This window comes from Dendropsophus ebraccatus, chromosome 12 (assembly GCF_027789765.1).
Source record: "Dendropsophus ebraccatus isolate aDenEbr1 chromosome 12, aDenEbr1.pat, whole genome shotgun sequence".
Lineage (NCBI taxonomy): Eukaryota > Metazoa > Chordata > Amphibia > Anura > Hylidae > Dendropsophus > Dendropsophus ebraccatus.
In genome coordinates this window covers 56,854,382-56,882,026 of record NC_091465.1, presented here as the reverse complement: position 1 = coordinate 56,882,026, position 27,645 = coordinate 56,854,382, and the positions used below count along the sequence as shown (strand labels likewise).

General features: G+C 44.7%; 1 protein-coding gene across 4 annotated transcripts in view; it reads right to left on the bottom strand.

The window, feature by feature from the left end:
- Window positions 1–25,882, bottom strand: part of LOC138769261 (NXPE family member 1-like) — a 61,447-nt gene extending 35,565 nt beyond the window's left edge. Inside the window, exons 1-2 of one of the 4 annotated variants that reach the window (XM_069947606.1) lie at window positions 25,832–25,882; window positions 3,937–4,034 (exon numbers count right to left, since the gene is read on the bottom strand). In XM_069947606.1, the coding sequence (XP_069803707.1) occupies window positions 3,937–4,034; window positions 25,832–25,859 (126 nt within the window). In that variant the 5' untranslated portion in view covers window positions 25,860–25,882. Of the gene's footprint in view, window positions 1–3,936; window positions 4,035–4,151; window positions 4,204–25,831 lie in introns of those variants that run through there. The other 3 variants (XM_069947607.1, XM_069947608.1, XM_069947610.1) reach the window with 3 other exon arrangements.
- Between the last annotated feature and the right edge of the window lie 1,763 nt (window positions 25,883–27,645).

Below are 27,645 nucleotides of genomic sequence, written 5' to 3'. Positions count from 1 at the left end.
CAGGTATGTGCGGTACATGGGTCCCTCGGCCTCTCATTGCAGGGATTTCTGAAGTGATCTAAGACCCATGTGCAGTGGATGGTGGATGGTGCAGTAGACCAGGAGAGAAGATTCAGAGCAAGCACACTGCTGAGCACAGTACAGTTGCTGCAATTGTGGGACAGCACTTTGGATAACAGTAAGCTGCTGGTGACCAGATTATGTTATGGTCACTTTGAGCAATCAGAGACCCCCTGAGAGCCCCAAACACCATTATAATAATCTGCCACTGCTGATGACCTCAGACCTCTGCACAGTGCAGGAGCCGGGGAGGCATAAAAGTGACAGTCTGTTCTGCTGTTACCTCCTCCTGTACTGCAGAATAATACTCTACATAACTTACATTCTGCAGTACAGAAAGAGTTAACAGCAGAGCAGACCAGTTACTTCTATGCCCCTTCCCCAGCTTCTGTATTGTGTAGAGGTCAGGTCGGAGTTCAGCAATGCAGATAAGACGTGAAGCCTGCTGCTGTTAACCCTTTCTTTTGTGCAGCATGTAGGTTCTGCAGAATATACTTACTCTGCAGTATTGAAGGGTTAACAGCACAGCTTCTGTAAACTTTTCCTCCTCACCTGCAGCACCAGGGATTGGGAATAAAGGCCAGGGTGAGCAGCAGCATGTGCTTGGTGTCTTCTAAAAGGAAGCTGCTGGAGTCCGTGGTCTCAGCACAGAGAGGGACCAGACTGTCCAGCAGCCAGGGTCAGTGCATCAGGTCCCACCGAGTTGAGCAGGGAGAGCATGTTGAGCAGCAAGCTGGCTCTGAACAGCAGCTACACATAGCGGTACAGGCGGCCAAACTTCAGCATAAGGTCCTGGAAGTAGATCAAACAGCTCAGGCCACAGGTCCTGATAAGAGCGCCCCCACTGAACTATAATGAATGATGAGTGGGGAGTATTTTCAGGGCCTGTGCTCTGTGCTGTGTGATACACTTCCAGAACCTGCCAAGCTGCCTGTGCCTGAAAAAAAAATGACCTGTTTAGATTAGTTACCCATCCAGACTGCGCCCCCTGTCATTTGGTGCCCTAGGCCAGTGATTTTAGACCTTTTTTGAGCCGCGGCACACTTTTTATACTTAAAAAATCCCGGGGCACACCACCAACCAAAATGGCACAAAATGACACTAAAACAGTGCATATTATACATATAGTTAATAATATAGATTCTAAATGTATTTATACTCACTCAGTGTGAAACCTGGGCCTGTTTTCTTCTCCCCCCTGTGCTACTCTCCCCCATGCTTCTCTCCTGTGCTTCTCTCCACCATACTTCTCTCCTGTGCTTCTCTCCACCAAACTTCTCTCCCCCCTGCTTCTCTCCGCTGTTTCTCTCCCCCATCCCCATGTTTCTCTCCCCTGTTTCTCCCCCATCCCCAGGTTTCTCTCCCCCATTGTTTTCTCCTGATTCACAGGGGCACCATAGTTTGGGGAACTTTCCCCGCGGCACACCCGACCATGTGTCGCGGCACACTAGTGTGCCACGGCACACTGGTTGAAAATCACTGCCCTAGGCCATCGCCTACCCCTGCCTACTCTTTGTCCTGGCCCTGGCTGAGGGAAAGCATTGCATTCTGGAACCTGTACTGCATTCTGGAAACTGCTCAACCAGGAAGTACAGAAACACACAACAGAACAAAGCCCCCGAAAGCAAATGGATTTTTGGTAGTTTCAAAACTGGGATAGATAGTTAAGTAATGCCATATGCTTCTGCAAAAGTTTTATTTTTTTTTACCTCTACCTGGAGTTCCCCTTTGGCGGGGTTCTTGTAACAACAGGTGAGGGTAAGCCACTTACCTCCGTCCTGTCGGATTAGCGTTCAATGTATAAAGTCTGCTCTCAGGCAGGCTCCATGCATAGATCGCCGATAACACTGATCTATGCTATGCTATGGCACAATAGATTGCATGTTTTAAAGTGAAAACAAGTGTTAAAAAAAGAATTTAAAAAAACCTTATAAACCCCCCTCCCAATAAAAGTTTAACCCCTTCACGTCCCATGATGTACCTGGTACGTCATGGCGGCCCGAGGGGAGTTCAGAGAGGGGTCCCACCGGGACCCTGCTCTGAATAGTGCCGCTCCCGGCGCAGCTTCTATTATCCGACGCAGGTCCCGTTGCCACGCCGGCAAATTAAGCATCTAAATGCAGCTGTCAAACCTAGCAGCTGCATTTAAATGCTCTTCTCCGCACGTCCCTGGTGTCTAATGGGACGGATCTCTCCCCCCCCCCCCCCCCCCGAGATCCGTTCTTCTGGCCAGGCCGGGCCTAAGCGTCGCAATGACGCTGATCCCGGCTGGACAATACATTGCTCTGGTCTGCAATGTATCACTGAGGTCTGCAATGTATCACTGATCTCATTGATCATTGCTGTGTATATACACAGCATTGATCTCTATGAGAGATCAATGCTGTGTATATAGAAGTCCGCAGGGGGACTTCTAGTTAAAGCGACTCTGTACCCACAATCTGACCCCCCCCCCCCCCCAAACCGCTTGTACCTCCGGACAGCTGGTTTTAATCCAAGATCTGTCCTGGGGTCTGTTCGGCAGGTGATGCAGTTATTGTCCTAAAAAACAACTTTTCAACTTGCAGCCCGTGGCAAACGGGATTATCTGTGCCCTAACTTTGCACCACCGTCCCTCCTCCCCACCCTCTTCATCATTAGGAATGTCACTAGAACATTTTCTCCATGCTGAACACTGCACAGGTGCTTAACGATCCAGCCCATGTTCAGCCCATGATGAAGAGGGTGGGGAGGAGGGACGGAGAGGTGGTGCAAAGTTAGGGCACAGATACTCCCGTTTGCCACGGGCTGCAAGTAGCTATCTGAAGGTACAAGCGGTTTGGGGGGGGGGGGGCTCTGATTGTGGGTACAGAGTCGTTTTAAAGTGAAATAAAAAGTACATTTATTTTTATTAATAAAAAATCCCCTCCCCTAATAAAAGTCCAAAACACCCCCCTTTTCCCATTTTATAAATAAACAAATAAACAAACATATTTGGTATCGCTGCATGGATAATAGCCCGAACTATTACATTATTACATTCCTGATCTTGCACGGTAAACAACAGAAGCGCAAAAAATTCCATTTTTGGTTGCATCAAATCCAGAAAAAAATTTAATAAGAAGTGATCAAAAAGTTGCATATACGCAAACAAGGTACCGATAGAAAGTACAGATCATGGTGCAACAAATGACACCTCAACCAGCTCCACAGACCAAAAAAATAAAAGTGCTATAAAGATGGGAATAGAGCAATTTTAAATACTTTAGTTTTTTAAAAAAGGTTTTCATTGTTTAAAAGCCGACAAATAAAATAGAAGTCATACAATTTACATATCGTTGTAATGCCAGTTTTACCATAGGGCGAACAGCGTAAACATGAATGTCACTGAAATGAAAATAAATATCCTTTTTTCAATTTGACAGCGCAAATTATTTTTTCCCGGTTTCGCAGCATATTTTATGGGAAAATAAAGCCGGTCAATGCAAATTACAATTGGTGTTGCAAAAAATAAGGGCTCATGTGGGTCTCTAGGTGAAAAAATGCAAGTGCTATGGCCTTTTAAACATTAAGTGGAAAAAGTAAATGGGCAAAAAAGAAGGAAGAAACATTGCATTAATTTGACCTGGACATCCATGCATCAATGGGCTCAGTTTTGTAGGGGTTAAAGAATAAAGTGAATAGTATTTCTCATGTAGACTGCATGAACTCACATGACAAAAGCTTAACAATACTTACAGTATATGCTAGTGGAACAGGTAATTGTATTAATATACCTTTTGCTTTCAGATGATTTGCTATTGTTAATATATTTTTTCACTGCATTATTTAGTAAATCACATACTACCATTATTTTATATAATAATACTATAACTAGACATTAGAATTATTTCTTACCTTTTCAAGGCTTTGATGATAAACAAAGCTCATCAGAAAACAGAAAGCACCTAATGATATCACATAACTTTGAAACTTTAGGACAGAATTCATTATGCCTGAGGAGAAACAATACAAAATATTACAAAGCTAAATTACATAAAATATCTATCTATCTATCTATCTATCTATCTATCTATCTCCTATTATCATGTACAAACTGTGCTCAAACTTACCACAATGCTAGCTGTATCCTTTATGAATCCAGTTTAACTAGGTCTGTGAAAGGATAACTAGTTTAATGGGAAGCACATGAGAGTAGACAATGGGTGTGTACTAAATACATCACTAAATGGATGTATTGTTGTTTGGTGACATCTCTGGTGAAGATCCAGCGCAAGGGGGAAGGAAATACTGTTTCCAGGAGGCTGCCAATAGGAGTTGAGCTGTGGCCAAAAGGGTTTTGATAAGTGACTGAGCTGTATGAGGCAGGGTAGTAAGTAAAAGATGGAGGAGGTGTGGAATTGTCCTTTACTACTGACTAGAGATGAGTGAACCTCGAGCATGCTTGAGTTCATCCAAACCCGAACGTTGGGCATTTGATTAGAGGTGGCTGCTGAAGTTGGATAAAGCTCTAAGGTTGTCTGGAAATAATGGATACAGCAACTGACTATATCCATGTTTTCCACATAGCCTTAGGGCTTTATCCAACTTCAGCAGCCACCGCTAATCAAATGCCGAACTCTCGGGTTCGGATGAAGTCGGGCATGCTCGAGGTTCGCTCATCTCTACTACTGACCCTTCTAAAAGACTTTGATAGAAAGTTGGGAGGAGCAGGTTGCCTTGGGTGGTTTTGTCTACAGAACCAGTTTTTCAAAACAAGTGAGTTACGGTGGCTTATTCAAGTGCCCATTGAGTAGTTTTATTGTCTAATTCAGTTTGTTGTTTGTAAAAAGCTAGGCTCAGGCAGTTGGTAACCAGGCAGATTGTAGGATGCAATGTTTCAATAGCATTGTTTCCCTGTCAACTCACAGACTTGTTCAAGTCAAAGTAAACCAACACTGCAGTAAGAATTATAAAATTGTGAGATGAATAAAAAAGACACAATGAAATATTTGTTGTTGCTCAAGTTCCCGTTAACCCCTTAACCCTTAGGCGACCCTGTACGTACCCGTAAGTCCAGGGCCGCCTTCATGTGTTCAGAGCGGGGCCGCGCGGCCCGAGACCGGGGTTATTGGCGGACACAGTCCAATCGCCGTGCCCGCTAATAAAGTAATCGGAGGCAGCTGTCAAAGTTGACAGCTGAATCCGATTACTTGAATGCAGCCATCCCTGGTATCTAGTGGGGTGGATCCACACATCCTTCTCCGTCGGGGCTCAGCGCCGTAATGGAGCTGATCCCGGCTCGGCACTCAATTGCTGCAGCAGCCGGAAGCAATCAAAGTGCCTATCTCATCGATTTATGCTGCATATCTATGAAGCATAGATCTCAATGAGAGATCAGTGTACTTATACTAGAAGTCCCCCAGGGGGGCTTCTAGTATATGTGTAAAATAAAAAAAAAAGTGTTATCAATAAAAAGCCCCCTCCCCTAATAAAAGTGTGAATAAATCCCCTTTTCCCATGTTATAAATAAAAATAAATAAATAAACATGTTTGGCATCGCCACGTGCGTAATTGCCAGAACTATTAATTAATCCCATTCCTGATCTCGCACGGTAAATGGCGTAAGCGCAAAAAAATCTCAAATTGCTAAATTGCGCATTTTTGGTTGCATCAAATACAGAAAAATTGTAATAAAAAGCGATCAAAAAGTCGCATATGCCCAATCAAGGTACAGATAGAAAGAACACATCATGGCGCAAAAAATTACACCTCACACAGCCCCATACACCAAAGGATAAAAGCTTTATAGGCATGGGAATGGAGCGATTTTAAGGAACATATATTTGTTAACAATGGATTGAATTTTTTACAGGCCATCAGATACAATAAAAATTATACATGTTACATATCGTTGTAATCGTAACAACTTGAAGAACATATATAATGAGTCAGTTTTACGCCAAGGCAAACGGCGTAAAAAGGGAAAAAAAACAAATAAAAGAAATTTTACCACACATTGAATTTTTTTCTGGTTTCGCAGTGTACTTTATGGAAATATTCAGCCTGTCATTGCAAAGTACAATTAGTGGCGGAAAAAATAAGGGCTCATGTGGGTTTCTAGGTGAAAAAATGCAAGTGCTATGGGCTTTTAAGCACAGGGAGGGAAAAACGAAAACGCAAAAATTGAAATTGGCCCGGTCCTCTAAGGGTTAAAGACGGCACCAATTTTCATTTTTGCATTTTAGTTTTTTCCTTCTCGCCTTCTAAGAGCTATAACTCTTTTTTTTTTCATTTACAGGGCCAAGTGAGGGCTTGTTTTTCAGGAACAGGTGTAAAATGAATGACGTAATCCTCATAATTAGAAACAAAGAACAAAAAGAAAGGCAGAGCGCCTCATAGAGTAGTACCTCTGGATTGAAATAATGGTCTAACACATGTAAAAAATCACTGCTCACCTTTTGGGGTTGTGGAAGCAGAGCCACAACACCCAACAGCACATGTAATGGTGTGTCCAACACACCTTCCAGGGATTGGGGTAGCAGCAGTCTTCAGGTCTAAACCGGGCTCCTTGTGCAAGGACCCGTGGAGTCAGGTAAAACCAAAAGGTGCCAAAAATGACAAAAAAAATGACCTGGAGATTGCGCTCACCACCAAACAACGTAGTAGAAACCGATGTTCACATAAAACACGATTTATTCAGTCCAACAATAACGCGTTTCAGGGCTATGGCGCCCCTTCGTCAGATTCAGGACAAACATTATGTCAGTGGTGTTGTGGCTGCTGCAGCCGGAAGCAATCGAGTGCTGAGCCGGGACCATTACGGCGCTGATGTATGGATCGCTCCTCCAGGACAACGTCCCGGAGAAGCGATCCTCCCCACTAGACACCAGGGAACGGGCTGCATCAAGTAATCGGATGCAGCTGTCAACTTTGACAGCTGCATCCGATTACTGTATTAGCGGGCACGGCGATTGGACCGTGCCCGCTAATAGCCGCAGTCCCGGGCTACGAGTAGCACCCGGCACCGCGGCGGTTCAGAGCGCGGCCCCGCGCTGAACACATGGAGGCGGCCCTGATACGTCCAGGGTCGCCTAGGGGTTAAGAGCGACCTGGGTCCCTTTAAGAGCGACATGGGTCCCTTTTAAGAGCGACGTGGGTCCCTTTTAAGAGCGACGTGGGTCCCTTTTAAGAGCCACCTTGGTCCCTTTAAGAGTGATCTGGGTCCCTTTAAGAGCTACTTAAAGTGCGCTCTTAAAGGGACACAGGTCGCTCTTAAAGGGACCCAAGTAGCTCTTAAAGGGACATGATCCAAGTTGCTCTTAAAGGGACGAGGCCCATGTCGCTCTTAAAGGGACTGGACCCAATTCACTCTTAAAGGGATGGGACCCAAGTCGCTCTTAAAGGGATGGGACCCAAGTCGCTCTTAAAGGGACGGGACCCAAATCGCTCTTAAAGGGATGCGACCCAAGTTCCTCTTAAAGGGACAGGACCCAAGTCGCTCTTAAAGGGACGGGACCCAAGTTGCTCTTAAAGGGACACGACCCAAGTCGCTCTTAAAGGGACGGGATCCAAGTCGCTCTTAAAGGGATGGGACCCAAGTCGCTCTTAAAGGGATGGGACCCAAGTCGCTCTTAAAGGGACGGGACCCAAGTCGCTCTTAAAGGGATGGGACCCAATTAGCTCTTAAAGGGATGGGACCCAAGTCGCTCTTAAAGAGACGGGACCCAAGATGCTCCTAAAGGGACGGGAACCAAGTTGCTCCTAAAGGGACGGGACCCAAGATGCTCCTAAGGGGACAGGACCCATGTTGCTCTTAAAGGGACGAGACCCAGGTCACTTTTAAAGGGACGGGACCCAAGTCGCTCTTAAAGGGACGGGACCCAAGTCGCTCTTAAAGGGACGGGACCCAAGTCGCTCTTAAAGGGAAAGGACCCAAATTGCTCTTAAAGGGATGGGACCCAAGTCGTTCTTAAAGGGACGGGACCCAAGTTGCTCTTAAAGGGACGGGACCCAGGGTTAAAGTTTTTCTTAGAAGGAAGTCACTGGTAAGGGGGCGCTATTTTCCAGCACTATGTATTTCCCTGGAAATGCAAATCTAGTTATTCCTAGCCATCATCATGTTACTACAATGCTCGTATGGCATTACCATGAAAGAGTGGAGCACCAGGGCAGACATTTCACTGAGGGTGCTTTAAGGGCTGCAGGCCTGTGGATAGTAGGAGCAAAAAGACAGATTGCTCACCTAATTCACAACTGTGTTCTATGTTGCAAGTCAAGAGGAAAATTACAGCAACAGCAAATGTCTGACTAGCCAGTTGACAGGACAAGCACTGAGCCACCGATTACCTATGTTGGTTTGGATGTTTTTGGGCCATGGACAGTCTCTGCACGCAGAACCAGAGGTGCTCATGCTGAGAGGGCAGTGTTGTTTACATGCATGAGTGTATGTACTATACACATTGAACTTATAGAATCCATGGACTAGAGATGGACGAGTACTAAAATGCTCAGGCGCTCATTATTCGAGTCGAATCTTTCCCGATGCTCGGGTGCTCGTTTTGAATTACAAACCCTATTGAAGTCAATGGGAGACTCCAGCATTTTTGCAGGGGACCAAAGCTCTGCACAGGGAAGCTTGCGTGAAATCCTGGAAACCTCAGAAAATGATGGAAACACCATGGGAATAGACAGGAAACAGCAGGGGCAGCATGCATGGATGCCTCTGAGGCTGCCTAATCGCACCATTTTGCCAAATTCTGGGCAACAGCCTGGTGGCTCTAAAAAATCGTGTTTGAGAGCCTGGAGGTCAGAAACAATTAGTTTGAAAAAGCACGGTGGTGCACCCCTGAATGACAGTCTGTGACTGAGATTGCAGGTGATCCCCCTAGAATTGTAGTCTGACACACCTTGGTGGTGAAAATTGCAGTTTATAGCATGGGGTTGAATCCCAGAATGACTTTTTAAGACTGAGATTGCAGTTTACAGCATGGCGGTGAACCCCAGAGTGGCTTAGTTAGATTGACATAGCAGCTAAACCACCCAAAAATTTAGCCTGACACAGCATGGCGGTGACAACAGAGTAACCAAGTTAGATGAGGTAGCAGGTAAACCACCCAAAAATTCGGCCTAAAACAGCATGGCGGTGACAACAGAGTGACCAAGTTAGAAGAGCTAGCAGGTGAACCCCCCAAAAATCTTGCCAGACACAAGAGAGTGACAAAGTTAGATGAGGTAGCAGCTGAACCACCCAAAAATTCAGCCAGACACAGCATGGCGGTTACAACAGAGTAGGGATGCTGCGTCCCCTTCTGAACTTCCCCTAGCGGCACCAGTGTGTATGGGTACTTCCTGCGTCGTTTAAGGGTTAAAACAGACATGCACTCTCAGGACAGGGATATAATATTACTGCTGTATAAAGCTTTAGTGCACCCTCATCTGGAGTATGCTGTTCAGTTTTGAAACCCGATTCATAGAAAGGATATCCTAGAGCTGGAAAATGTACTAAGATGGGCATTAGTTTAGTCTTAAGAAGAGATATATAAGAGGAGATATGAATAATTTATTTAAATACATTAATGGCCCCTACAAGAAATAAGGGAAAAAGATGTTACAGGTAAAAACCCCTCAAAAGACAAGGGATCACTGCCTCCGCCTGGAGGAAAAAGGTTCAATCTCCGGAGGCGACAAGCCTTCTTTACAAAGAGAACAGTGAATCTGTGGAACAGTCTATCCCAGGATCTTGTCACAGCAAAGCCAGTCGAAGGCTTTAAAACAGGCTTAGACAAGTTCTTAGAACAAAATAACATAAATGCATATGTACAGAATCTTTAGAAAAACCTTTTTTCTAAAGATTTTTTTTTTTTAGGTAAAGAATTGTTACTCTGATAGTGGAATAGGCCGCTATGGTCAGTGTTTTTTTATTATAGGTCCACCCAGTCGCCAATCCCTTTCAACCTGGGTATCCAGAAAACTGACTGTATCCTCACTTTTGTGTTGCTTGACTTTTAGTCTTAAAGAGACTCCAATAACCCACCCCCTCCCCCCCATGCAGAAAATGCTCAAAAAATCTGATGTATCAAGGATGAATGATCTGGCGTGGCATATTAATGGGGTAAAAATGCGGTCCAGCTAAATGGCCAGAGAGGATAATAATGATTCAGTTGAGGCAACAATAGGCCTCCCTGGTGACTTTTCTAGTTGCTTATGTATATTCAGCAAGATCTTAAATACCAGGGTCACATGGTCCTGTTTTTTAAGGAAGGTAAAAGTGTTATAATTAATTGTACCTTTACAAATATATTCATCAAGTAATGCATCATTCCTCTGTATAATTTTAGGTAAAGGATATATACATTACCTTACCTACAATCATCATTACATTGAGTTTTGTAACGCATTACAGAAAGCTCATACGTGCATATGCAATAATGTAACTCCCCCATATAAACCTGAAAGCAGCATTCAGTCGTCGTTTGGACCTGAAAACCCATTCCATACACAAATCTGTAAGTGCATTGGACCTTAAGCAGTTTTACCGATAGCTAGCCTTACAATACACTAATACCCTTGATTCATGTTTCAGGCACCATCTTTCTCCTTGTTCTTGAGTATCCTTATGTGTTAGTATGTTTTCCATGCCACCTTCTATGTAATTTGAATCCTATTTTCTCTTATAGTTGAGTCTTCACTCATACTTATTCTTGCTAATAATGCTTTTACATCTACAACCTTGTCAATACTAATATTATTACGGACAATTTCCCAACATTTACTGGTGCTATTTATTTCACTCATAATTATTACTACAGCATTATCATGCCACCTAGTGGTCATTCATGTTTCTACATACAGTATATGTTCCTATATACAGTATGTGGATTTAAAGTGTCACTGTCGTGAACATTTTTTTTGGCAGAAATCAATAGTCCAGGCGATTTGAAGAAACTTTGTCATTGGGTTTATTAGCCGAAAAATGCATTTTTATCATGAAAAAGCAATATGAAGCTCTCCCCCCGTCTTCATTGTTCTCCTATGGAGAGAGCTAAATAAAAGACCAAAACAGGGCAACAAAGAGTTAATCTACAAATATATTACCCTGTATCTCCTCTGACCATCAGCACTGACCTCTCTGAGCTCTGATTACAGCTGTCACCCAGCTCTGTGCCTGTAATCCCTTTGTTCTGGCTTTCTGCTGCAGGCTAACTCCCGCGGGGACCCCCCTCTGAACGGCGCTGATCCCGGCTGACATGTGCAGCCGGGCAGTGCCTCTATTAGCCAGCGCGGGTCCCGTTGCCGCGCCGGCTAATTAAGCCTCTAAGTGCAGCTGTCAAACCTGACAGCTGCACTTAGATGCTGTGCTCTCCCTGTCCCTGGTGTCTAGTGGGACGGATCTCCCCTCCGCGATGCGATCGCTGGGGGGAGATCCGTTCTACTGCTTGTGCCGGGCCTCAGCGTCGGAATGACGCTGATCCCTGCTCGGCAATAGATTGCTATGGCCTGCAGCAGGCCATAGCAATCTATGACTGATCTGATGGATCTTTGCTGTGTATATACACAGCATTGATCTCTATGAGAGATCAGTGCTGTCTATATACAAGTCCCCCAGGGGGACTTCTAGTTAAAGTAAAAATAAAAGTAAAAATGTTTTTTTATTAATAAAAAAAAACCTCTCCCATTAAAAGTCCAAATCACCCCCCTTTTCCCATTTTATAAATATAAATAAATAAACAAATAAATAAACATATTTAGTATCGCCGCGCGCGTAATCGCCCGACCTATTAATTAACCACATTCCTGATCTCGCACGGTAAACAGCGTCAGTGCAAAAAAATTCCAAAGTGCAAAATTGCGCATTTTTGGTTGCATCAAATCCAGAAAAAAATTAATAAAAAGTGATCAAAAAGTCATATATACGCAATCAAGGTACCGCTAGAAAGAACACATCATGGCGCAAAAAATGACACCTTACACAGCCCCATAGACCAAAGGATAAAAGCGCTATAAGCCTGGGAATAGAGCGATTTTAAGGAACATATATTTGTTAACAATGGTTTGAATTTTTTAAAAGCCATCAGATAATATAAAAGTTATACAAGTTACATATCGTTGTAATCGTAATGACTTGAGAAACATGCATAACAAGTCAGTTTTACCATAGGGCGAACGGCGTAAATGCAAAACTCCCCGAAATCAAAACAAATTCCTTTTTTTTTAAATTTGACAGCGCAAATGATTTTTTTCCAGTTTCGCAGCATATGTTATGGAAAAATAATGCCTGTCATTGCAAAGTAAAATTGGTTTCGCAAAAAATAAGGGCTCATGTGGGTCTCTAGGTGAAAAAATTCAAGTGCTATGGCCTTTTAAACATAAAGTGGAAAAAACAAAAGTGCAAAAACGAAAATTGGCTTTGACCTTAAGGGGTTAATAGTATAATGTATTTATATTTTCTAGATAACTGTTAATAAAAGTCTATAGAACTGAAACATCCTCTATGATGATATACTAACAAAATGGATGAATGTTCAAACACTGATTATCATTTTCGAGTTCTTGCAATATGTAAATACTTACAGTACCTTATAAACCTTATTGCATAAGAGCAATTAAAAATTATACATTACCGTTCAAAAGTTTGGGGTCACATTGAAATGTCCTTATTTTTGAAGGAAAAACACTGTACTTTTCAATGAAGATAACTTTAAAATAGTCCTAACTTTAAACAAATACATTCTATACATTGCTAATGTGGTAAATGACTATTCTAGCTGCAAATGTCTGGTTTTTGGTGCAATATCTACATAGGTGTATAGAGGCCCATTTCCAGCAACTATCACTCCAGTGTTCTAATGGTACAATGTGTTTGCTCACTGGCTCAGAAGGCTAATTGATGATTAGAAAACCCTTGTGCAATCATGTTCACAAATCTGAACACAGTCTAGCTCATTACAGAAGCTACAAAACTGACCATCCTTTGAGCAGATTGTGTTTCTGGAGCATCACATTTGTGGGATCAATTAAATGCTCAAAATGGCCAGAAAAAGAGAACTTTCATCTGAAACTCGACAGTCTATTCTTGTTCTTAGAAATGAAGGCTATTCTATGCGAAAAATTGCTAAGAAATTGAAGATTTCCTACAAAGGTGTGTACTACTCCCTTCAGAGGACAGCACAAACAAGCTCTAACCAGAGTAGAAAAAGAAGTGGGAGGCCGTGTTGCACAACTAAGCAAGAAAATAAGCACATTAGAGTCTCTAGTTTGAGAAACAGACGCCTCACAGGTCCCCAACTGGCATCTTCATTAAATAGTACCCGCAAAACACCAGAGTCAACATCTACAGTGAAGAGGCGGCTGCAGGATTTTGGGCCAATAAAAGAAAAAGATTAAGATGGGCAAAAGAACACAGACATTGGACAGAGGAAGACTGGAAAAAAGTGTTGTGGACGGATGAATCCAAGTTTGAGGTGTTTGGATCACAAAGAAGAACGTTTGTGAGACGCAGAACAAATGAAAAGATGCTGGAAGAATGTCTGACGCCATCTGTTAAGCATGGTGGAGGTAATGTGATGGTCTGGGGTTGCTTTGGTGCTGGTAAGGTGGGAGATTTGTACAGGGTAAAAGGGATTCTGAATAAGGAAGGCTATCACTCAATTTTGCAACGCCATGCCATACCCAGTGGACAGGGCTTTATTGGAGCCAATTTCATCCTACAACAGGACAATGACCCTAAACACACCTCCAACTTGTGCAAGAACTATTTACAGCAGAAGCAGGCAGCTGGTATTCTATCGGTAATAGAGTGGCCAGCGCAGTCACGAGATCTGAACCCCATTGAGCTGTTGTGGGAGCAGCTTGACCGTATGGTACGCCAGAAGTGCCCATCCAACCAATCCAGCTTGTGGGAGCTGCTTCTAGAAGCGTGGGGTGCAATTTCTCCAGCTTACCTCAACAAGGTGTGCAATGCTGTAATTGCTGCAAAAGGAGGATTCTTTGACGAAAGCAAACCTTGTCAATTTATTTCACAACGTATGGTGGTGAATAAGTGTGACTTTTCATGGAAAACACTAAATTGTTTGGGTGACCCCAAACTTTTGAACGGTAGTGTATATCTTGAGTGAGGTTGATATTTCTTCAAATAGATTACTGTGCTTCAATATAGGCTATGTTGCCACTACGTAAGTTTCGTAATAATCACGGTCTTGAATACTACGGAAATTACGTAGTGCTGCCTTCTAAGGAATTCTGACACATGGTATACACTCCGGCCGGGATCCCTAGCGGCACCGTATGAAACTGACATGTCAGTTTTCTGCAGCTGCTATTCAGGGCACAGAATGGGGCATGCAGCCCTGGCCGCACGCTCCATTGTGTGCAGCGGGGAATTTGGATGCGGGCGCACATGGATGTGCCCGCGTCCAAATTCATTGGCAGTGAAGATCTTCCTGCCGGTTCTGCAGTACCGGCCAGGATGATCTTCTCTGACACCGGACATTCCGTGACCTGGCTGGGTCACCGAACGGACGGTGTCTTATGCAGTGGGAACATGTCCATACTCTGCATACCATTTGGGTAGTAATGACATTGGACATTATGATTATAGCACTATGGATCTGGTTTTTCAGATGAAACAGTCTTTCATGAAGGCTAGACATCTCATCCCTAGGGCTTGATTAGTTTTTTCTGAGCTGGTGCCTCAGTAGGTTTAGTTGCAGTCTCCTAGACATTGCTTTTAGGATTGTATGCAGAAGCAGGTCAATAGGTTACTGTTAAGAATGCATGGGGTCCCATTTGTAAACAAAGAAAAAATAATAATTTTGCTTGAGCAGTACCGTTCTTCCAGTCTGAATGGGACACTAGATAATTGGACTTCTAAGGTAAAATTGCCTTCAACCAGAAGCTTAACCTCCCGCTCTGTCAGATGGAAAAACAATCCAGAGACGCCGGGTCATTATGCAGTGGTTCAGATGGGCTCTTCACCAAGGAAACTCCTGTGGATTATATTCCCCTACACAGAAACCTTGGTAAAAGAAATATCCGATAGGAACACAGCCCAGGATTACAAAATAAGCCTACAACATCATATCACACTGTAGTAGTGATTTCTGTGTAGTGGAATATGATCCATAGGAGTTTCTTTACATATGGCACAGACATTTTAGGTAACACTTACACAGAGTACTTATATGTCTGAAAAACAGTACTACTGGCTATATTACGCTATATTACGCTTTAATAGGGTCTGGCCCTATTTTGTGATAACGTAATTCACCAATCACTACCAATGTTTATTATAGTGGGCTCGGTCAATAGTAATTACAAGCCCACTTTGTGTAAACTCTAAATAAAAATAAATTATGCCAGGAAGTGTTGCAGGAGTATTGCCAGGAGGTGTTCATTGCCAGCAGATGCTGCAGGAGTAAAATGCCAGAAGGGGTTTCATTAGTATTGTCAGGAGGCATTGCAGGATTATAATGCCAGGAGGTGTTGCAGGAATATAATGCCAGGAGGTGTTGCAGGAATATAATGCCAGGAGGTGTTTTAAGGTATATAATACTATATTTTAGAGTAATTTCACTATTTACTATTCTCATGGGTTGGTCTGCTCTGTCAGGGTTGGTTTGTGTTTGCTGTGCAATGTGGTAATTAGAAATGAGCAAAGCAGTCAAAAATTTATTTAGCAAGATTCACAATTTTTCGGTCAGATTCTCGAATATTCGCGAATTGTAGCTACAATAGTGGGACTATAACAGAGTTTTTTTTTTTAAATGACAATATTACCCCTGGACAGCAGTGGACACTTGTGGATTAGCGGCGTAAAATCTATATTCTTTCTAATAAACCATAAAACATGTTCCAATCCCCCTTCAACAACACTTTCACCTCTCCTTGTGTGGCACCTCTTGTATCCCCCGTAATTAAGGTGGCAACAATACGTGTCACTTCAGTTCAAATAAACCAGTTCTTCCGGGTGAATTTTCCTCTGTAAGGATGTCAAAGCGTCCAAAGAAGTCTGACCCCTTTTAAGGTATGGCCTATGGCAGCGGCAGAGATAGTGATCCTAACAGCCTTTGACAAAAGGTTGCAACCCCCAGTAGCACCCAGTGGTCAGGGGAATACCAGCCAGGCTTCTGTTATGGAATGGAAATCATTCAGCAAACAGCAATCCGTGCCAAGGGCAGGACGTTTCCTTTGCTCCGTCTTCTTTTGTGTCTCAGCCGCAAGTCAGCTTTGGAGGATCAACAGCAAGAGAGCTTCTGTCAATCCTAGCACGCTCTTCAGAGTCTCAGCTTCTGTACTCTAAAGATCTTTTGAAGTAATGTCAGGACAGTCAGCAATTGGAAGGCAGCATTGAGACTCCAGGGGTTTTTACGCCACAAAGCAGTCAGCAGAGTAAGGGAGGGCTCAGACTACAATAATAATGTTGCAGACCCCATGTGAAATCTCAGTTTTCAGATGACAACATCATCAGGGGATGAAGATTTTTTTTGTTTAACCAAGCCAGCGTCAGGTCCCATCCACAGCTTGTCGGTTTAGAGGCAAAGGTGGAAAGGTTAGAGCGTCAGCTAGTCTCCAGACTGGTGTTCAGGAAGGCATAGGTACTCAAAGGGTATGTCAAGGAAGTGGCGGCACTCCACAACAGTTTAGCAGTGTGCCTGCTACAAAGAATCATCCACTGCGATCAGTGGTAGCAAAGACCATGATGCTATCTGCAGCATCTGTGACCATAGAGTGGGTTGGGGTTTTGGTTCAAACCCAGGTACTACTTCTATACATCAACACACAGAATGCAAACACCCCTTTGCCTGGAAGAACTGGGACCCCCACCCATGCCACTCCTTGTCCATAACCAACAATGGATACAGCTACAATCACGCAGCCCCATCTCTGCAAGTCAGCATTATGCTGCCTCAGTTTCAAGCAGTGGGTCCTTCACATCTACCTCTGCCTCCTCCATCTGGACCAGGGGAAAAACACCACCACTGCTGAGACAACATTCGCTGTCTGAAGTCTTCACAATAGGCACTACACTATTTTTATTCTTAAAATTTTAAATATAGCAAGAAATAAAATAAACATACCATACCTTAACATACAAAAATAAACATACCATATCTTAACAGAAAAAATTTAAAAATTAGCAAAACATCACGAACACACCACACTCATTCCTCCCCACTAACAGCCTATAAAAGCTATATCTACAATATATCCTAAATTTATTTTTACTAATACTAACCCTAACATATTAATGTAATGAATGATATACACTACTATATACGATAAAAAACTATGTACAATTAACCTTGCATTGTACATGACCTAACACCACCCAAAACAATGAAATATACACAAATAAACTACAACTAAACAAGACATTGTACACAAACAAACCACAGCTAAACAAGACATAATACAAAAAAAAATACAACTAGATAATACTAATATATATATATCTTTTTTGGTCCCTGGGATGGTCCCCCGTCCCATTTTCCCAGTACATTATTGCCCTGAAGTCTCGTCCCTTTGCAAGCCCACCACTGTCAGGCTCAGCATCGGATCCTCCTGTAGGCCCCGGCCCACCACGCTGATGCGGCACACTAACTGTCAGGCGGCAGAGCCCCCCGACAGTTAAAGTGCTGTCGTGGGCCCCCTTCCCAATCCCTCTTGTGACCGCAAGCAGTATTCTACTTGCGGTCACAAGAGGCAATCTGACCCCCAGCTGATGCTGCACTCCCTGGGGGTGTCCAAGCCGGCACACACATCAGGAAGCTCAGTGTGCGCTGGGGCCGAAACTTCTGACCAGCCCCGGCGCATACTGAGCTTCCTAATGTGTGCGCCGCCCGGAACTCCCTGGGAAACCCCCAGGGAGCGGAGCAGCAGCCAGAGGAGAAGAGAGCAGTGACGGAGGAACGATTTGTTAGGTGAATTGTGCTTTTTCTTTTTTTTTTCTTCTGCCCATGGGGCATCTATCAGGGGGATAGTGGGGGCATGTATAAGGAGGAATATGCGGGATGGGGGGGTCATCTACAAGGGGATATTAGGCGGGCATGTATAAGAGAGATTATTAGAGGACCATCTATAAGGGGGATAACAGGGGGGGATGTATAAGGGGGAATATGCAGGGGGGGGCATCTATAAGGGGAATATTAGAGGGGCATATATAAGGGGGATATTAGGGGGGCATATATAAGGGGGATATTAGGGGGGCATCTATAAGGGGGATATTAGGGAGGCATCCATAAGGGGGATAACAGGGGGCTGTCTTGCCCCAGTGTGGAGAGGCTGGCCTTTATAAAATTGAACCAAGTCTGTGTCTCTCTAAGAAAAGTCCACCATAAGTATTTTTTTAAATAAAATGTTCCCTCTTTACACCCCCAATAATATGATAATCCCCAACGAAACACATAGTTTTAGTGCCCATGGTGTAGACCAATTAAACCATTTACAACACAACACATTTGTTATCAGAGCAGTGGAGTTTTTATTCACTGGCACTTGTGACAAGAAATAGTAGCATTCATATCCTATTTTTACAGACACACATGGTGACACATGGTTTTTAAGACGTTAGGATGGTAGTTAGATGTCGCACAATGGTCCATGAAAGGGTAATTGTTGTGAGTAGAGATGAGCGAACATGTTCGTCCGAGATTGGTACTCTTTCAGGTATAAGGGTACTCAAAGGTGCTCGGTACTTGGGCGAGCATCTCGTGATACTCGAGGAAATGGCATATTCCTCTTCCTGCATGTTTGGCGGCTTTTTCTCAGCCAATCAACATGCAGGAGAGGCTTTGGGACCTCCTAGCATCACGTGGGAACTTCTGCACGTCGATAGCAGTGATTGGGTGGCTAGATCAGATGACCTGGGCATAGAATCAGGTCCCACGATGCTCGCTTCAGACGCAGGCTGGATGAGCTTAGGGAGAGAGCTGCTGTCTGTCAGGGAGAGTGTTACGGTGGGAAAAATAGTGGCCTCCTCTTGGCTGCTGGCTGGGACTTGTAGTGCAGCTACCTCCATTTTGGCTGCACACTGTGCAGAGTGACTGGTGCCAGAAAGGGGACAGCACGTGGTCAACATAGACCCCAAAGAAATTGCCCAAAGTCCTCTCAGTACTCATTTTTGCTGCTGCTGTACCTTGGCTTGCTGGGACCTGTAGTGCAGCTAAACCTATACTGGCTGTGGAGTGTCCATTTCAATGGGTGCCCTAAAACATACAGCACCTGGTACCTGGTACACACAGACTCCATAGACTACACCAAAAGTCCTCCCAGTACTCATTTTTGCTGCAGCATCTTGGCTTTCCGGGACCTGTAGTGCAACTACACCTACCCTGGCTGTGCAGTGTGCAGTGTAACGGGTGCTCTAAAAGAAACAGCACCTGATACACACAGACTCCATGGACTACACCAAAAGTCCTTCCAGTGCTCATTTTTGCTGCAGCATCTTGGCTTGCTGGGACCTGTAGTGCAGCTACAACTATCCTGATTGTGCAGTGTGCAGTGTAACGGGTGCTCTAAAAGAAACAGCACCTGATACACACAGACTCCATGGACTACACCAAAAGTCCTTCCAGTGCTCATTTTTGCTGCAGCATCTTGGCTTGCTGGGACCTGTAGAGCAGCTACACCTATCCTGGCCGCATACTGCAACTGCGCTATTTAAAAAAAAAAAAACTAAGAAAAAAATAACCTTAGTGGTACATTCTTGGCTTGCCTAATAATGATGAGTGCTGTCTGTTAGTTGTCATAGCATTTCAGCGATACATTTTAAGCTCGCCAAATACTGGTGCATGCTCTTCCATACTATTCACAACAGTCTAGTGAATACGTTTTTGCCCTCAGTTATATTTACTACAGTCTAGTGAATACGTGTTTGCTCTCAGATACATTTACTACAGTCCAGTGAAAAAGTGTGTGCTCTGCGGTACACCAACCACAGTCTAGTGAATACATTTTTGCTATCTGTTTGAATCACTGCACTGGAGTGAATCAGTGTGTCCTCTCAGTTACGTTCACTCCAGTCCAGTGAATCAATGTGTCCTCTGAGTTACATTCACTCCAGTCTTCCACGCAGTCCATCCACACTTGCCAAGGGAGTGGCCGTAGCTAGGGGGGGGGGGGGGGCAAGCGGGGCAGCTGCCACGGGCACCGAGACCAGGGGGGGTGCCATCACAGGGAGCTGAGAGAGAGGATCACAGTGGATGAGGCAGCCTGGAAGCTCCTGCCCTCTGTCAGTGTGAGGAGACAGGGGCGATTTTTACCTGGCTGCAGATTAGCTATAATTTGCGCAAAATCGCAGCATTTTTACCACGATTTTGCCCAAATTAAGGCTAAACAGCAGCCAGGAAACAGTAGAGTAAAGAGATGGTGAAGGACCTTGACATGTGACTATGATGTCACCGCAGGTCCTGTATGCACACTGCACTATGGAGAAGGTAGAAAGAAGATACAGGTGTGATTTAGACATTACCGTGTGGGTTGGGGAGGACAATCAGGGGTGCACAGTCTGGGTAGGAGGTACAGGGGGGTACAGGGTGACACTTGTCTGGGATGGGGGAGACACAAAAGAGAGCTGGGTCCAGTGTCTATTTAGGGGTCTGTTCTGGTTGTACATTATTATATACTTAACTCCTTAATAACTGCCCTATCCAAAGATCACATTTATATAAACCTTACCTACTATCTGCAGGGGTAGGGAACCTTGGCTCTCCACCTGTTGCAGAACTACAACTCCCATCATGTCTGGACAGCCAAAGTTTTAGCTTTGACTGTCCATGTATGATGGGAGTTGTAGTTTTGAGGCAGCTGGAGAGCCAAAGTTCCCTACGCCGATCTATAAAGCACCTGTATTTGTCATTTTTCTAAATTATTTCTATTTTGAATTTGGTGAGGTTATACCTTACTGGAGGTGTTACTGCTGTTGTCTCCACTGCTGAGTGGAGTTGATAGAACCTCGGGAAATCTTAGGTTCTATAGAACTCGAACATTCACAAACCTGCCGCATTAGATTGCTGATCCGGTCCGTGGGGAAGGATGAGACAGCCCGGGTGCCGACTGGAATTCCTATTACGCAGGCTGAATCCCATATTTCCAGTCGGTACCCGGGCACTCTGCTCCTTCCCCACAAATCGGGAAGGCATCAGCAATCTAATGCAACAGGTTTGTGAATGTTCGAGTTCAATTGAACCTAGGATTTCCCGAAGTACGATCAACTCTACTGCTGAGTGTACCTGTGCATTAGGAGACAGCACCATAGAATCACATTACACTGGGTGTCACACTGGAGATAGATCAGGAAGCTTCGCCGCCTAATTCACAGGTACAGACAGCAGGTAGCAGAACAACGGCGCCTCCTCCGGAGACTATACATTACCGGGTCCCCGCTCCTGCTTGCTTCGGCGGTTCCTGGTACGTCCCGCTCGGCCAATCAGTGCGCTGCCCCGCCGCAGTGCACTGATTGGCCGAGCGGGAAGTGAAGACACCGGGAACCGCCGAAGCAAGTAGGAGGGGGGAACTGGTAATGTATAGTCTCCGGCGGCCGGCGGGTTAATGGGGCGGGCTGCGAGTTTGTCTGCCATTGAGTAAACAGGGATGGCATCCGCAGTGAGTTTCGGGGGGGGAGGGGGGGAGGGGGGACGCCAGATTGAATCTTTGCCCCTCTGCGGTATACTACTAGGAACTCTTTTCAGGACCCTTCCCAGAGTCACAAACCAATGCTCAGCAGCCACCTGAGCAGTTGTCCCAAAGCCCAAAAGCACCAGAACAGGTTGGAAGAGGCAATGGGGTGGCCAGAGTGAGAAGCAGGGCCAGAGCAAGTAGATCAGCAACTGTTTCACAGAGTGAAGCTCCTGTGTTGAGGCCTAGATATTCACAAGTCTGGAGGTTCTTTAAAAAAAAGTTAGGATGACCTACGGACTGTGGTGTGCAACCTGTATCACACCAGGTGGCGACAACAGAGTGACCACATTTTAGTTTTTTTTTTGTTTGTTTTATAATAATAGTAATATTTTATTAAACACAACCAAGAAAATAGACAGACAATATAAAACCATTTAAAAACATATAAGACAAAAAACTACACAGAGCCTTATAAGGTTCAATGTGTATCATGTAACCTCCTAAAGAAATATTGTAACCAGGGAGCCCAAATTAATCCATACCACAGATGATATAAAATCAGATGACCAATGCAAATAAATAAAAGCTAACAGGCAACAAACATGTGAATCCAATAAAATAAAAAAGTGTATAATAAAGTGACCTGTGTCAAAAAGATACATATTTTGCACACACTTGTTTCTATATATCTTTTTGACACAGGTCATTCTTCCTCTCAATTTATTTAATCTTTCCAAAAACCACTGACAAATACATTAACATATTAAAGAAAAAAAATGAAATCAGAGGTAGTAACATATACTTCCATCCCACACCTTCACTAGCTGACGTTATATCAATTTGATATCCTAAGCAAGGTTATCCAACTATTTCCATTCATCAGTTCCCAAAAGGCAGGCCTGGTTTCGCCCGTCTTACACACCAATAAATTACTGGACTCTATACCCACTTCAATTCTGACACCCTACTCCTTGTCATATCCTACTTTAACTCTTAATGAATGCCCCTTTTTATGCCCCTACCAGAGCACAAGAAGAAAGGAAACAAAATTAACAAGATCATCACCATCCATTCTTCAAATTCACTCCTCCACATTCCTATATATATTTCTTCTATATCACTTTTAGCATCCCATTCATATTTCACCTTCTTGACCCAGGTCAAAGTCTCAGGCCTCCCATCTGGACCCCCCTCGAACTATCGACGGGCAGTCCTGAAGAGGACCCCAACTCTCCCCAGTCCACATCCAAAAGGGCCCCACCATTTCCCGCTGGAGGCTTCTAGTGCTTTCCTCAGCTGACCGTATCGCAACCACATGATCTTTTTTCCTGCTATTTCTTCCAGTTTTTTATACTTCCAGTTTTTTAATACTTCCAGCCTCACAAATTTGAGAAATTTTGGTCAGTCTCACACTTCTACAATAGTTAAACTCCTCTATCTTCTGGACAGAGTGACCAAGTTAGATGAGGCAGCTGAACCAACCAAAAAATGTAGCCTGACACAGCATGGCGGTGACAACAGAGTGAACGAGTTAGATAAGGTAGCAGCAGAACCACCCAAAAATGTAGCCTGACACAGCATGGGGTTGACAATAGAGTGAACAAGTTAGATGAGGTAGCAGCCGAACCACACAAAAAATGTATACTGACACAGCATGGTGGTGACAACAGAGTGAACAAGTTAGATGAGGTAGCAGCTGAAGCACCCAAAAATGTAGCCTGACACAGCACGGGGTTGACAACAGAGTGACCAAGTTAGATGGGGTAGCAGCTGTCACCGAGTCTGGTCCTGGGTCCGCTCATGTGCTGCCCACACCGAGGATTAAGGGTCCTATCTCAGCCATGGTTTCTAAGGCTTATCATGACTCTTCCTCCAACTCCTCCTCCTCCTCTCAATTACCATCCGCGAGCACAGCGCCTTCAGTCGGTAACTCTAGGTGCAGCAGCACTGCCATGGGTAAGCGGCAACAGGCGGTGCTGAAACTGATGAGCTTAATTGACAAGAGGCACACCGCCCAAGAGCTGTTAGAGGGCATCCTGGTGCAGACCGTTTTTTGGCTCATGCCGCTGAACCTCAAACCAGGCATGGTTGTGTGTGACAACGGGCATAACCAGGTGGTGTCTCTGCACCTCGGCAGACTCACACATGTTCCATATCTGGCCCACGTGTTCAATCTTGTGGTTCAGCGGTTCCTTAAGACCTATCCAAATTTGTCTGATTTGCTCACCAAGGTGCGACGCAACTGTGCGCATTCCCGCAAGTCAACCACAGATACTGCCACCCTTAGGACAGTGCAATGGCACTTACAACTGCTTGCTCACCGACTGTTGTGTGACATGCCCACGGTAACGATGTCCTTGCAGCCCTTGTTAAACGATTATCAGGCCATGTAATAGGCCCAGTAAACGAGCGACGATCTAGCAGATCGCTGCTCGTTTACATGTATTATCGGGCCCCCATCGGCCCGTGTAATACCACCCCTAGAGTTTGTTCATTGTGTGGGAATTTGGCTGGAAGAACCAGCCAACGCCCAATGTCTCTCTGACCTGATTCCCACATATCACACTGTGCTGCCAGGGAGCCAACATCCAGCTTCATGCTTCTCCTGACTCCTCTTCTCTGGTGCTCATGGGGTTAAGCCTTCAGGTGTTGATAGCTGCTCTTGAGGCTTGCTCCATTCAGAGCACAGGAGCTGATCCCTGGTTGCTATTGGTCTCCATCTCAGCTGTCAGACTGTCCTTGTTCCTATCAGTGGCTGGGGCGGGAGTTCTGGCAGCATTTAGTCTGGACTTTACTAGCAGAAGTTGGCAGTGTATGTTTGGTCTCTAGCTACACCAGCGTATCCATTACTCTGCTTGTTATTTGACACCTTGACTTGGACTTTGCCTTTGCCTCATCCTCTGTACTGCATTACCTTCTGTGCTTGACCTTGGACCGGACTCTGTTTACCCTTTGCTTACTGATTTGGATTTTGACATTACCTCCTGTTGCCTACTCGGACTGTCTGACCTGTTATTATATACCTGTCTGTGTGTTCTGTCTACCGCCCTGCATCCCTAGTTAGGCTAGGGACTGTCGCCCAGTTGCTGCTCTGGGGTTTAGCCCAGGGGGGCAAGTAGGCAGGGAGAGGGGTTGCAGGTCAAGTATAGGGACTGCCATCTTCCCGGACCCCAGGACTCCCTGACATGTGGCTTCCAAATACACACATACAATATAGCGACATCTAGTGGCGAACTTTAGTAATACTTTCATTACCACACAAGTACAGTAAGTACAGACTTTTGCGAAGGGTGTATCTAACTGTAACACCTGTTGTACGACACCACATATGGGCTAAAGAGGAGGAGTTTAAGGAGGAGGAGGAAATGGAGATTCAGTCTATTGAGGAGAGGGAATTCCTGCATGTTGGGACTCTGGCGCACATGGCTGACTTCATGTTAGGCTGCGTTTCCCAGGACCCTCACATTAGAAACATTTTTGACAACACCGATTACTGGGTGTTCACCCTCCTGGACCTTCGGTACAAGCAGAACTTTTCCACTCTCATTCCTGCAGAGGAAAGGAGTATGTAGAGGCAGAGGAACACTCTGTAGCAGGGGGGACACTCTCCAAGGCATTTGCCAGTTTTATGGCACCTCAGAGAGTAAAGGCCCTATTCCACCAACAGATCTGACGACAGATTATCTGCCAAAGATTTAAAGCCAAAACCAGGAACAGACTATAAACAGAACAGGCCATAAAGGAAAGACTGGATTTCTCCTCTTTTCAAATCCACTCCTGGGTTTGGCTTCAAATCTTTGGCAAATCTGTCGACAGATCTGTTGATGGAATAGGGCCTTAAGTCACCTGTCCCCAGTCTAGACAGGGTAGGGGGAGCTGTTCAGAAAGATGGTGAGGGAGTACCTAGCTGACCAAACCAACGTCCTGCGTGATCACTCTGCTCCATATGTGGTGTATACCCCCAGTGATGAAGTTATATTGGAGGATCGTACGGTCACTTGCTAGGTGGTGAAGTGTGACGCTACTCCTGTGGTGGTTGGCTGAGATACAGCCAGGCCTTAAAGAGAACCAATCACCAAAAATTATACTCAGTCATTTTACAGTAGGGAGGAAGTAAATATAACTAAACATAAAACAAATCACCCCTGGAAGCATTAGAGCTCTTAATTCTGTCATTATAAGGTAAGGAACATACCATGGAAACAGCTCACTGGAGCTGCCATCTTGGGGCTGGCAGTTGTACACACAAGCCAGGCCCCCAGATTTCAAACTTGCTGCAGTATTCCAAGCTTGCTGCAGTATTCCAAGCTTGTGTGCACCGCAGCCTCTAATCAACAGCAGAGTCAGTACTTTGGACAATAACGTTTCTCCAGTGTAACTAAACCTATTATGTGTGATAATGTCTGGTGAAAATGGGTATCTAAACCTACAATACCTGAAGCTACTGGGCCAGTGTATCCCAACATATTTTAGAGAGTTTATCTGTGCTTTGCATCTGATATCAAGATAATTGGCACTGTGCTGCTAAGCCTGTGTATCTAATCCTGTGGTAATTCAGATACATGATAGTGAGCCAGTGTATCTAAATCCATGAAAATCTTTACATCTATGCCTGTCATGTGTGAAGTTGAGCTGTTCTTGCTTGTTTGTTTGTTTCTATCTATCTATAAGGCTGTGTTCACACATGCATTTTTATACTGTCACTGCAGGGGGGTCATCTACTATATGGGGGCTATACAGAGGGCCATCTACTTTATGGCGGATGCCCAGAGGGACCCAATACTATATGACTGCACAGAGAGACCTAATATTAAATTTTGCTATTGTGGCAGCGCAGGCGTACTGATGCAAATGAGTGAATCGCTCTAAGGTCCCGCTTCACTGCCACCATCACATCTCATGGTACATAGACTCCAAAGGCTAAGCTGGGGGTTGGCTGGGGTGTGTGAGGAAGCTGAAGAGGCCTTACAGACATATATACACACACATACATACAAGCACAGACAAACATTCAGGCACATATACACATACATACAGACACTCATACATACAATGTATATACTGCTTATACAGACACACTATATATACTGTTTACACAGGCACACACGGTATATACTGCTTACACAGACTCACACGGTATATACTGCTTACACAGACACACACAGTGTATACTGCTTACACAGGCACACAAGATATATACTGCTTACACAGACACACACAGTATGTACTGCTTACATAGGCACACACTATATATACTGCTTACACAGGCACACAATGTATATACTGCTTACACAGGCACACAATGTATATACTGCTTACATAGGCACATACGGTATATACTGCTTACACAGGCACACATGGTGTATACTGCTTACACAGACACACACATTGTATACTGCTGACATGCTGGGAGTAGTAGTAGTTATACAACGGCTGTCAGGGCATGCTGGGAGTGGTAGTTCTACACAGGCTGTCAGGGCATGCTGGGAGTAGTAGTAGTTATACACAGGCTGTCAGGGCATGCTGGGAGTAGTAGTAGTAGTTATACACAGGCTGTCAGGGCATGCTGGGAGTAGTAGTAGCAGTAGTTATACACAGGCTGTCAGGGCATGCTGGGAGTAGTTGTAGTTATACACAGGCTGTCAGGGCATGCTGGGAGTAGTAGTAGTAGTAGTTATACACAGGCTGTCAGGGCATGCTGGGAGTAGTAGTTCTATACAGGCTGTCAGGGCATGCTGGGAGTAGTAGTAGTTCTACACAGGCTGTCAGGGCATGCTGGGAGTAGTAGTAGTTATACACAGGCTGTCAGGGCATGCTGGGAGTAGTAGTAATTATACACCGGCTGTCAGGGCATGCTACATAGTAACATAGTAACATAGTAAATAAGGTTGAAAGAAGACAAGAGTCCATCAGGTTCAACCTAGGGAAACCCTATTGTGTTGATCCAGGGAAGGCAAAAACCCCCACGAGGCAGACGACAACCACCCCACCACAGGGAGAAAACTCCCC